The sequence below is a fragment of the Haemaphysalis longicornis genome, unplaced genomic scaffold (genome assembly GCF_048455015.1).
Source record: "Haemaphysalis longicornis isolate Haplotype H1 unplaced genomic scaffold, Haemaphysalis longicornis Haplotype H1 scaffold_7, whole genome shotgun sequence".
Classification (NCBI taxonomy): domain Eukaryota; kingdom Metazoa; phylum Arthropoda; class Arachnida; order Ixodida; family Ixodidae; genus Haemaphysalis; species Haemaphysalis longicornis.
In genome coordinates, this window is record NW_027526422.1 from 174,995,743 (window position 1) to 175,008,397 (window position 12,655).

A 12,655-nucleotide genomic window follows, 5' to 3' on the forward strand; every position below is an offset into this window, starting at 1 on the left:
AGGGCCAGCCTTTATTCCGAAGGCCTACTTCCTCTTCCTCTTTTATTCCGAAGAGAGCATAACGAAATAAGTGCCACTGAAATGGCTGTCTGGGCGTGTTGGTTAGGCGTTGTCAGGATGAAAAGACAGCGCAGCTTGAACAGGGACGAAATGAAGACACGACACACATGAGCGCAGAAGACACTGCAGTGTTCTTCTTGTCCGCCTGAGCTACTTTTCCTTCTGGAAGATGAAGAAGTCGGGCTCGCGAGCAATAGCTGCACGTTCGCGGCCGACGGCCATTTTGAACGATTAAGGGCAATTCGTGTGGGACCACCGCCACCACCGGTCGCTATGGCCAGCAGGACGGCAGCCTCCGAGGCCCGCCTTCGAGACCCGCAGCCCACCGCCGTGGGGAGAGGCCGACGCTCGGAGCCCGAGTGCGCCCACCTGTGCCGGCGTGCCACCCAGGCCGCGCTGGGAGTGGCCGTTGTGGCGCTGGCCATGATCAACGGAGCCCTGCTCACCTCCTACTTCGCCGGTTCCGCCAGCGGGGCCGAGGCAGCCCTGCGCCACTTCAGGTATGACGCCCCTTTCCAAATGCTTCTCTCCTACAGGCAGAATTGCGCGTTAAAATGGAGCACAGTTATAACCGAAGAGCTAGGCTGCGCAAAAAAAAAAACGCAGTGTGTCGAGTGCCGACCGACAGAGCTCTAGCTCAGCGCTGCAGCCATAGGTACAATGTAGTGCCGCCCGACGACATTGGAATTCTGGAAGCTTGCCTGGCAGAAGGCTGATCCTTCCTGATGCATTTGGCGGTCGTTCGAGTCTGGCTCTTGCCCCGTTTAGTTTCGATGTTTAGTTAAATAATACATTTTATCGCTTAACTAAGGAGTTTTAGCGTTTTAAACAGTTGCTTCGTGTTCGTAAAGGTAGGTTTCGTAACGTTTCGTGAGGGAAAGCGAAGTAATTACAAACACGTTATTTATTTTTGCGAAACGCTGGTGGACGTCGCTTTAGTGGAGTACGTATTATACCGCAGTTACAAAGCTGGGCGAGTTCGGAAGGATGCATTGGGAAACGAAGCGCGAAAAAAAAAAATAACGGCAAAGCGGGAGGAACAATACAATTTCCGTCCTGTTCTCCGGGTTGTTCGTTTTTTTTTCCGCGGTTCGTTTCACCATACATGTATAGTATTGTCGGACGGCACAGTCGACACGTCCAAAAATATTTGCTATGCAGTAAAGTATTGTGCGTAGAAGACATTGCGGAATGATGTTTGAGGGACTGGAGACTAAAGCGACCTGCCGATCTGTTCACCTTGTTCTTTAGAGTTTTTGGTCGTCTGAATGCTTTCTGCGTGAACTGTGCTTCACCCTGCAAGACAGTTCTTAAAAAGATTTTTTTAAAGCGAAGCTTTGTTTGTTTAACTGATGGCCGTGTCGTAACCAAAATGCGCTGCAGAAAAGCCAACCTTCCGGAATGGGATGGCGCATGATGGTGACGACACAAGATAAGCACGCTTTTCGTGGTCAGATTCGAACCTGGGTCCCTGGTCATGAAGCCGACGGCTATTCGATTGCGACATTCTCACACGGTCAATGATGAGGGGGGAGCGGGGGGGGGGGGGGCTATTAGCTTTATCATGAGCGATCCCTTTAGTCTGAGTTTGGACTTCGACTAGCAGGCAGTTTGAACATTGATCGTTGCGCTTGGACTTCGACTATCAGGTGGTTTGCATTTTGATCGTTGACGCTTTGGCTTTGATTGCCACGGCATTGATTTTAGACTTGCGTTTCAACTTTCGTTGTCGTTAGGAGGAGGGGATTTGATTTTTGTAGAAGTTTGCAGAATTTTGTGAAATTTCAGAACTCTTTCAGTGTATACACCACTCCTCTTACATACACGTAAATGTTTTAGATATGCTACCATTCGCAAAAGAAAATTAGGAATCAAAGTATTATGAATACTTATTTCTTAACGCGCTGTCGGAGCTCCCAAGGCGAGTTCCAGCAATAAACGCAATCTGAATCTTCACTATAAAGGTTTAAGATGTTGATTTCAGCACGAACATGAGCGCAAGAACACTCCTTCAGCTTTACTTTCCCACAGAGGAGCGCATACCCGTAGTGGTATACTAGCCAACTCTTTGATGTTAGGCACAACGTAACGGTTTACAAAATTGTGGCTTCACTCTACGAAGCTGGTCATAAGGCGCGCTGCATTAGAGGACTGCAGGTCAATTTTGCCCAACTGGGGATCTTTAATGTGCGGCGACATCTCGACACACGGGCGTTTTCGCTTTTCGCCTCCATCTGAAATGCGGCCACGAAGGCCAGGAACCGAGCCCGTATCTTCGGGCTCAGCAGTACAACGCATTAGCCACAGAGCCACCATGGCGTTTATAACGTTACGGTCTACGATCTAACGCCGTTACGGGTGCGCGCTACTGTGCGTATAATCAGTGTGACGTTGCTTCGCAAGTCAAGGGACTTCAGACATCACGTTACGCCTTGAGGTTTGACGACGTTAACAACTTGAAGGGCAGCGTAGTGTAGTCGAATACACGAGAAAAGGAAGAAGACAGGACGACGTTGGACTCAAAACTAATTTTATTGACAGTATGATACATGGCATAAACACTAAGACGAAACCCACGTGCCTACACAATAAAATAGTTTTGCGTTTTCATTAAAATTAGTTGTGAGTTCAGCGTCGTGTTGTCTCCTTTGTTTTTCGTGTATTCGACTATACGCTCCCTCTCAAGATATTAAGCGGATACCAGCTTGCCCGAAGGTCCAATCTTGTGGCACTAACAGGTACCCGCACGTTCATGTGCGTGAGTTCGACGGTGCCAAAAGTTGAAGAACTGCGAAGGTAATTTTATCCCTCATTTAAGTGGGCGAGAGACAACATAGACCATCTCTAACGGAATAGGCGTCAGCCATTACTGAAATCCGGCGGTTCAAATGCAGATTGCATTTTCTCCGCACCATATACGTTCTAACGGTACATTTTGTCACGGGACGAAGATGACGAAGGGGCTGGGTCCTGCAGCGCGCTATGTTATGGCCACCATGCATGTTCTGTAAATAGATCGTTCATCATTCTTCGCTGTGGTACTTGTCATCTTTCCTGCCGCCACGTTATAATTTTATAGAAATTTTGCAACCGCGTGCTTTCTTGAGGGGTGTGTGTGGTCCTGATTTGTCGGCACGGGGGCTTCGTGGGATAGGAAAACATCACTTTCATCCCGCTTCGAGAGGTGATAAACATATACATAGAAAAATTAGTGCCCTTCCACTGTCTCAAAACGGATGACCTGCGAAGCTGGACGCAGTCCACGAAATGCACGAAACACGTTTGTTTGTGATTTTGGATTCAGCAATTGCCCTTAGCCCAATGAAACTTGGATGGATATGAGCTTCATTCTCACTCCCGCGTAGTAGGCATCTTACTGCCTGCGTAACACACCATCCTAATCCCCTCGACCACTGAGGAGATCGGACAGTTCGCATTGGGACGGTGGACGTACAAGTTTAAGCCCCCCGCCAGCCCAACCTCAGTGGAACCTATATCTTGAAACCTATATCTCCGCAATGGCTGATAACGACGGTAGCGCCCTTATCAGATGTTACCAGAGCAGCTTGCTGGCTTTGATCGCCTGAGCCGACAATTTTTTAGCATAAGGCTTTCCGCGCGATATTTTCGGTAGTGTCATCATCATTATCATCACGGGCCTGACTACGCCCACTGCAGGGCAAAGGCCTCCCCCATTATTCACCAATTACCCCCGTCCTGTGCTAATTAGTTTTATTAGCGTGAAATACACGTTAGTGTATTTGTGTATTTCACGCCTAATCACGCGTGGTTGGGGGGTGGGGGGGGGAGGGGGGCGTGCACGTGCATGCACTACCGAGCGGTCGTGCATCCGCTACCGATGACGTGCGCATTGTGCTGGCGGGAAATTTAAACGTGGAAGTCTCGCGGCTCAATGCGACCTGTCAGCTGCACTATATCATCCAGCGGTTTGGTCTTGGGTTGGTATGTTACGCACACAGTGAGATGCCTAAGACGCGGAACGTAAACGGGCAGCCAAAACGGTTCGTCCACTAGAATAGAGCTCGAGTCCTTCCAGGTTTTGACTCCCCATTGACAGACGCGTGTCGTTCAGTCGGAGATAAAACAGCGGGAATCCAAGGAGCGTCTCCCGGAAAAAAGCGCGAAAGCGAGCGAAAACAACAGAATGCCACTGCTGCTGCCGCTTCCACCACATGTTCCAGCACGCCGAGTAACTGGGAATCTCTCCCGGATGAAAAAACGTCGACGTAAGCCAATGTTTCTTGTTCAGCTTGAAGGGCCTTCAGAGAGACATTTTTGGCGGTGCCTTTCACTTCTAAGCACGCGCACATAACTGGTTATCAAGCAGGAGTAGGGAAGTGGATGGAAGGGGGGGTGCACGGGCAGATATCGGTTTCATGCTCTCACTGATGACATGTCCGTTGTGCTGGAGGGAGGTTCAAACGTGTATACGCTCACAACCCCAATGCGAACTTTCCGGTGTCGCCAGTGCTCCGCAGACGTGAGTGGTCCGTGTGTTACGCAGACACTAAGATGCCTGCGACGAGGGCGGGAAACATACAGCTCCATGTTTGTTCACTGGAATAAATTTCAAGTCCTTCAAATATTAAATGGGCTAAATGCTAATTACACGCTCGCCAATTACATACAAACGTGTTTTATTCGGCCCTCTTGGCGCGTCAAGGACACCTTGACAGCACTCTGGAGCTTCGTCTGTGCGGCCTCGATGGCTGGACATTACTAGCGTCCTTCCTGCCCTCCCCCTTCCCCTGCGGCTTCGGGCCATCTCTTCTTAATAAAGTTTTCTTCCTTCCTTCCTTCGTTTATCTCGTGTACAGCGTCCAGCTTCGCAGCTCATCCTTCTTGGCAGAGTGGAAGGGCGCTAATTTTTTAAGCGCAGAGGACTGGACCCAATTAAAGCCTGTGTTCCGTCGTAGCCGCTGTCGTCGCGGCGTAACCCAGATGCTTCGAAAGCCAAGTGGTGGTTTATGTAGTCATAAGCGTCCGAAACTCGTAGACCCCTGGCGCTTGGCATACATCTCCCCGTTGTTTAGCGCAAAGAAAACTGCAGCTTTGGTTCATTTGATGCAAAATATACGAATTAACCGGCAGAGCCCGTGTTCGTTTAGTTACGAACGCTCGTGGTGCTGGTTTTTACGATAGTACGCGAAAAAAAGTGGCAGTGTCCTACCAGCACGTGCGTAAGGGCAAGCACAAAAATACCAACTCCCGCTGGCGCTGTTTCAGGCAGGAAGCGCGCGAGCTCTGCGAGGGCGGGAAAATTGAATTGTATGGGTTGGTAGCAGTGAACGGATAACGGGGCTACAACCCAATATGGCGAATCATTGCTTTGCACTTCCTGCAGTTTTCACATTGAGTGGAACGGCTTTAATTTTTTTGTAAAGTTTCGCTGTCAGACAATCAAATCAACAGTGGAATCATTACGCGGTGATAAATATTTACGCCTAAAAAACACCGCAGTTCTGCCTTCGGTGCGTGTAAACCGTATTCGCATTCGAAAGATGCACAGGGAATACCTCAACACGAAAATTTTAGATCAGAGAGCTGGTTGTCCTGTAGTAACGCGTTTTCTTTAAAAAAAAACCTGCCTTATTCAGCCGTTTTTGGAATAACGGTGAACTGGTCTTATTGGGTCCTGCTTGTGGCTGCGCTGTCTTAATTAAAGTGTACCTTTTAAGTGCAATGCACTTCTTAAGCGACCCTGAACCTGCGTCCACCGGCGATGTCCGCGCACGTGGAGATTGGCGCGCGCAGCCTGGCCGCTGACATAGCACATACCCACCACGTGGGGGATTGGCCAGGAATCTCCTCGTCTTCCTTGGCAACGGGGGGAGATGGGCGCGCGCTGCCTTGCCGCTGACATGGCACATACCCACGTGGGGGATTGGCCAAGAATCGGGCGTGAGAAGGGCTAATGCACCTGCTTAAAGGAGTACTGACACGAAATTTCAAAGCTGGGATCCGCTCTAGCAATCAAGTACAACGACAACACAAATAGGTGTCTGTGAATAAATGCATATTTCTTTCTTTGTAGTTGTGTGTGTGTGTGTGTGATCTCTCTTTCGCGAACATTACCGAACCGCGCAAATTCAACTCGTGCATTCGCACTTTCACATTCTTCCCCTCGGGGAAATGCGGGTTTTTTTTCGAAATTAAAGAAAGTCGAGCCAGCACTGTGATTAGAAAACGATGGGGAAGTAGGAACAACACGGATGCTAAGTAAAGTATGAAGCTGTGCATTGGTTCTCTGTTTTCTAGTGTCTCTCGCGCAATGTACCTAGCCGAATTTTATTGTCCCAATTATCAGAAATTTATGCATTACAGAAGTTTTGTTTGACGCTTTCGCTATTGATAACGCAGGTGGAATTTGGGCAGTCCCGGCGTCACGACACCACATGAACCGGACCAGATTGCGGACAGCGATTCGGGACGCTTGGACGAGGAAAGCGAGCTGGTCGAGGCATTGGAAGGAGGGCCCCAGCGAAGCGCTGCAGGAGGGTTCGACACCGCGGAGGAAGGAGAAGGGCACGACGGAAACGATGGAGGTGAAACGAGAAGCACTTCTTCCGAGCAGCTTCCAAAAGTCACATCGAAGCTGCCGTTAAGGAGCCCGAGGAAACGAATCTCGAGACCCAGATCTCCGAAGTCTTTCCGAGATTCCCGACGAACCCGCTTGGAAGAGAGCAGCACGCGATGTTCGCAGCCGGAGTGCCTCTGGTACCTGCACCACATGAACACCAAGGTGGACTGGAGGGTGGATCCCTGCGACGACTTCTACGGCCACGTGTGCGCACCCCGCTGGTTCAAGCCCAACGCCAAGCCGACGTTCGAAGCAGAAAGCATCGAGAAGCTGATGAGCTGCCTCGACCTGAACTTACGTGTCGAGAAGCGCAGCCCTTTGCGCTGGGTCCGCAACGCTGTGTTCCTCTACCAGTCCTGCCTCAAGTCGAATGGCTCCCAGGCGGTGAGAGACAAGCTCTTCGCGAGGCTGCACCGCAGGCGTTCTTCTCCTGCGCCACCTCAAACGGAAGCCCCCGTGGTCATTTTCCACCTCGGGCTGCAGGAGATGATGCCGCAGCTGCAGAGCGAGTACCTGGAGCACGTGAACGTGCGCCCTCTGGCGAAGGTCTACCTCGCTCCGTCGGGAGGGAACGGTCAAGGTGCAGCTAGACGGTACGTTCCGCACGTACGCTCCCCCGAACTGCTCCTCAAGCGATTTTTCCTTCTGTACCCGGAACAATCCGAAAGGGACTACAAGCGCCTCATCGAGGAGTCCTTGAAGGACGTTCTCAACCCGTCGAAGGTCGCCGGCAAGATTGTATACATAGAGAAGCGGCTCATGAATATCGTTTCGGGAGCCGCCAACGCGCGGACGGTCACGGCGGAGGGAATGCGAAGCTTGGGGAACGCCACGCTGGGGTGGTTGTCGCACCTTTTCCCAAGCTCGTACGGGGGTCGATCGAACCTTAGAATCCTGGACCAGGACTACGTTTCGCGCATCGTCGACATGCTGAAGCAGGTGTGCACTCCGGCAGACCTGTCAGACTACTTCCGGTTCCGGGCGCTGGTGGAGTACTCGTCCTTGCTAAACATCACGCCACTGATTCCGCTCAGCTACGACACCCACGTGAGCGCCGTGCCCTTGCGGGTGGAGGGCTGTCTCCACCTGGTGGAAAACTTCTACAAGCACGGCATGCGCATCCTGGCCACAGAGGCACTCGGCGGCGACATCAGGGCCTGGCGAATCCCTCTTCGGCACGAGTTCGAGGCGCTCTTCACCGACGTTCGGCGAACTCTTCAGCGCTACGTCCGCTCCTGGTTCAGCAGCAGTTCTGTGGACGTTGCGGTGCGAAAGCTGCGCTCCATGAAGCTTGCTTACCTGGGAGCCAATGTGGCCCACCCGACGTCGTACGCCGCGTCCACGCCAGAGTTTACAAGCTTGGACCACTTCGGCGACCTGGTTTGGGACGTAGTGCGGAGAGACTTCAACAAGACTATGAACTACGACTCTCTCTTCAGGCCGTCTATTTTTACCACGTCGGTAGAGTACAACGCGGACACGAACACCCTCTACGTTCCCCACGCCCTGGTCACGATTCCCGCGCTGTTCTCGGAGACGCTGCACCCGATCTTCGTTCCAATCCTGGGTGCGAAGATGTTGCAGGCTCTCATGGCGGCCGTCGATGTACGGGGCTCCATTGTGGCTACGGACGACGGGGACTACACGAACTGGTGGCACCTGGTCGACCGGCTGAAGTACCGGAACCGGTCGGCGTGCTTCCGCAACCAGCTGGACCGCGAGATCCGGCGCGTTTCAGCACGCGCCAACTTCAGCGCCTTTCTCAACCTCTTTATTGCGGAAAACGCGGTTGTCGGGCCCCTTTTGGACCTTTACAAGCAGCGTGCTTCCGAGCGATTTCCGCAGGGCTTCGCACCATCCGGCGACAGCTTCGAGGGGGACCAGGTGTTCTACTACGTGTACGCCATGGGTCAGTGCGAGCATCCGCGCACTGAGGGCGTCCAGATCAGGTTCAGGCACGCCATTCCGGCCCGGATACGCGTCAACAGCGCCCTGGCCAACGATCCGGGATTCCAGAAAACATTTATGTGCAAGATACGCAGTCGGATGGCACCACTAAGGAGGTGCTCCTACTGGACGGCCTGAGCATAGACGACCCTGTGCACGGCCAGAACTAATTCAACACTTTAGAAATGACGCAGCAGCGAAGGTGTGCGCTTTTGGGACGCATTCATTAGGAGCAGTACCTATACGGCCATCCCTTGTTTGTGAAGATACGAGGTGCCGATTAGTGTTTTGTGATTACAAAAATACGCCGAATTTGCACTGAAACTTCGTTTTTTGTGTTTCCGGGAAGCATGCCCTCCTTTTTAGCAAAACTAGTGTAAATAGTGTCTTACACAGTGGTAATTCCACATTGTGAATTTCTACTGATTGCGTTTCTGTCTGGTCCTTTTATCTCAGGATTTTTTTTATTTCGAGCGAAACTTGTTTTTCTTTGTTTTGTTTTTTTTTGTTTTAGACCTTGAAAGCTTAGGAACGAAAATTGAGCTCATAGCGCAATAATTGATTTATAGCAATGACTGATAGGTCATTAGGAAATGAAAATTTCCCTTCGCAGTGCCTATTCTGTGGACCAGAGCGCAAAATAATATGCACTTTTATACGGTGGTCCTGACCACAGGGTTCTGTTCTGTTTTCAGGTACTGCAACAGCAGCTGCGCTCGTCGGCTTTCGTGGCGCAGTGGTTTTGGCTCTAACGCCCTGGGTTCGAGTGCCTGCAGTGCTGTTGATTTTTTTTTTTTTTTTGCCGTCCTCTCTCCCTGCTCTCTTAGGTCAATTCTACGCATTATTTATGTAAATAAGGGCGGATTGGTACCTTTGGGTTGCTTTAGAAAAATATATAAGGATCAACGTTACCATGATACGGTTCACAGAATAAATCTGAACCTTACACCATGGTCTGGACCGCAGAATTATTCTTAGCATTATCTTGGTTTTATGATAATAATAATCCACTGGTCCACAGAATTTCTTTCCTATTAGCATTCTTTCCTAATAATCTTTTCAGGTTACCAAAGTACGAGTGATCTATAAGCATGGTGAGAAAGATAATATAGGAAATTACCGCGCCGTGTCAATATTGCGTGTTTTTATAAGAGTGTGAAACCTTATTCACGGACGCATTCAGACGCTTTCTCTGCAAAATGACCCTACATCTGATTATCAGTTTACATTCATAAAAGGCCGGTCGACAGAAACAGCACTGCTAATGATATTGAACAATTTTGAGAATAAATTGCTGATACTAGAAATATATTTATATTTTAGTAAGGTATTTAACACGTCAATCGCTTAACATTGCTGGAAAAGTTACAAAAGTACGGTTTCCGCTGACCATCAAACTCATCCGATCATATTGTAACGAAGCCGTTGTTCATGGGACACGTCGTGGCGTCTTCCGCCTTCAATTTATCCGGAAGTAGTCCAAACTCCGCCCTTAGGCCTTGCTGTCGGGGCTGGCATGAGTTAGGCTTGGTTGACGGCTCGAACAGCATTCAGAGTGCATGTACCCCACACCTTCATCAGATATCACGAAGCCAAAGATGACGCAGTTGTCTTGAAACAATAAACAAGTTTATTGAAGCGCAATTGTGCTCCCCTAACAACTCGGAAAAATACACAGGCGACGACGCAGCAGTCAACAAAGTGACGTGCGCAGGCGAGTGCTCGAGAACAGAGTGCCGCGCCGTCAGCTCTACGGGCATTTATCTCAACGCGCGAGTGTTTCTCGAACCGTTCAATTACATCGAGAACACTGTAGATCAAACAAGACCATTCTACGCTAGTGGCGTTAGGGACAAACACTCGCCCTATCAAATGAGGTAACCCGTGTGGCATCAAAAATAAAGAATAGAACAAGCGCTCTACTTCGCACGCAGATAACAAAGCCCGGCGCTGCCTGGTGGTGTTGTGCCACAGCGCCTGGCCCAAATGCGTTGCACGAGCCGACGCGCTGACAGCGAGGCTGAGTCACGCCGCGCCCAACCCGCCAAGGCGCCTCTCCCTTTCTTCGCGGCGGCGCGGCCGAATCCCGCATCTGAGAACGCCCATATAAGGGCATGCCGCTACGCCTAGAGGCGAGGTCACGGAGACGGCGTGGGCGTCATCCTCCATTTCCCCATTGGCGGCGCAGCTGACTCACCGCTTCGCTACCATTCGTCGGAATTCAAACTTCAGACAGCGAGAGCCCTGATTGGAGCTATTCGAACTTCTCGAGGCCACAACGAACTTCCCGGGGTATAAAACAAGCCCGGAGGCTCTCATCGTCGGCATTCCTCTGCGGCTTCTCTCCGGCGCCACTTTTCGGAGGCTCCGCGTAAAAGGGTGCTGTCGCCTTTGTGCGAGTCATGTAGCGTTTGCTTACGCTGTACATACTGTATATAAATGTTACTTCAACTCTTCGTCGCCTCGAGGACTTCATCGCTCTGCTCTGCACCGCGTGGCTAGTCGCAACAGCGGTAAAAACAAAACGTAAACCAAAATACCTAATACATGATTCGTGCCAAGGTCTTCAAGGTAGATTTCAATTCACAGATCTAAACCAGCATTCATCATTGAAGCATTAAGTTTCTGTCACGCTACACAGGCCCATTCGTTATTGTTGATCGCTTGAGCGACGTCACGTACGTTCTGTCACGGCTCACTACGACTGGACGCCGGAGCAACAAGACGCAACTGGCTCACATCGCCCGCTTGAAGCCATTCATTCCACGCTGTGAACAGTGACTCACCCTGCGGGTTTCGTCTGTGAAGGGGGAATTGTAACGCCTCACATACATGGACATGTGCATGACGGATGGGCAATCCCTGGGCTAGAAGAGGAAGAGGAACGGTCCTCAGGCGTGTGCGTTTGGAGCCCCGCTCGTTCCTGTGAAGCTTCCCCGTCCTGCCCAGAAAATAAACCTCCCTTTTACCGTAACAATATATATATATATATATATATATATATATATATATATATATATATATATGTATATAAGAGAAGAAAAACTTCGAACAAGGTAAAAGCACGATTTGTGGCCTACGTTTCAGCAAAGAGAACTTGCTTTCCTCAGGGAAATCTCTCGCCTGGCAGGCAGGGTTTATATAGGGGTAGGACCCCAGGTGAAAGCAAGCTGATTGGTTTCGGAGTGTCTCGGGGGAGAGATTGAGGGGCCAAGAAGGTTGTCTAGTTTAAGCCGCGAAGTAGGTCACACGGAAGTCAGCTGGTGGTTGATATTCGTGGAATTTTTGGACAGAAAGGATGAGAGGGTGCTTATTGACCCGCCGCGGGGTATAGGAAAAGGATCTCAGAACCGCCGGAAGCAGACCAGGCGGTGAGGGTGGGGTCCTTATCAGAAACTATCTCCAAGCCTCAGGTCAAAAGAGACGGGGGAAAACTAACTAGGTCAAGAAAAAAATAAAAAAAGGAGAAAAAAACAGGGAGGGAAACCACATAAACCCATACACAAAAGAAAAAGCAATGGCCCGGCAACTGAAATGGCACGTGTCACCCACGGCAACATTCCTGGTACAGGCCTGTCCTGAAACTGTTGCCGTGGGTGACACGTGCCATTTCAGTTGCCGGGCCATTGCTTTTTCTTTTGTGTATGGGTTTATGTGGTTTCCCTCCCTGTTTTTTTCTCCTTTTTTATTTTTTTCTTGACCTAGTTAGTTTTCCCCCGTCTCTTTTGACCTGAGGCTTGGAGATAGTTTCTGATAAGGACCCCACCCTCCCCGCCTGGTCTGCTTCCGGCGGTTCTGAGATCCTTTTCCTATACCCCGCGGCGGGTCAATAAGCACCCTCTCATCCTTTCTGTCCAAAAATTCCACGAATATCAACCACCAGCTGACTTCCGTGTGACCTACTTCGCGGCTTAAACTAGACAACCTTCTTGGCCCCTCGATCTCTCCCCCGAGACACTCCGAAACCAATCAGCTTGCTTTCACCTGGGGTCCTACCCCTATATAAACCCTGCCTGCCAGGCGAGAGATTGCCCTGAGGAAAGCAAG

General features: G+C 50.5%; 1 protein-coding gene across 1 annotated transcript; it reads left to right on the forward strand.

Annotated features, from left to right (window-relative positions):
• The first annotated feature begins 333 nt into the window (after positions 1-333).
• LOC144146669 (phosphate-regulating neutral endopeptidase PHEX-like) lies at positions 334-8,746 on the forward strand. Its single transcript, XM_077678599.1, has 2 exons — positions 334-560; positions 6,442-8,746. The coding sequence occupies exons 1-2, from the start codon at positions 334-336 to the stop codon at positions 8,744-8,746; spliced, it is 2,532 nt and encodes an 843-aa protein (XP_077534725.1).
• Positions 8,747-12,655: the final 3,909 nt, after the last annotated feature.

Bases quoted from the DNA above. Each gene is read 5' to 3' on its own strand.
- LOC144146669 (XM_077678599.1), top strand. From the start codon at position 334: ATGGCCAGCAGGACGGCAGCCTCCGAGGCCCGCCTTCGAGACCCGCAG. The intron at 561-6,441 runs GTATGACGCCCC...TTGATAACGCAG, and splicing joins GCAGCCCTGCGCCACTTCAG to GTGGAATTTGGGCAGTCCCG.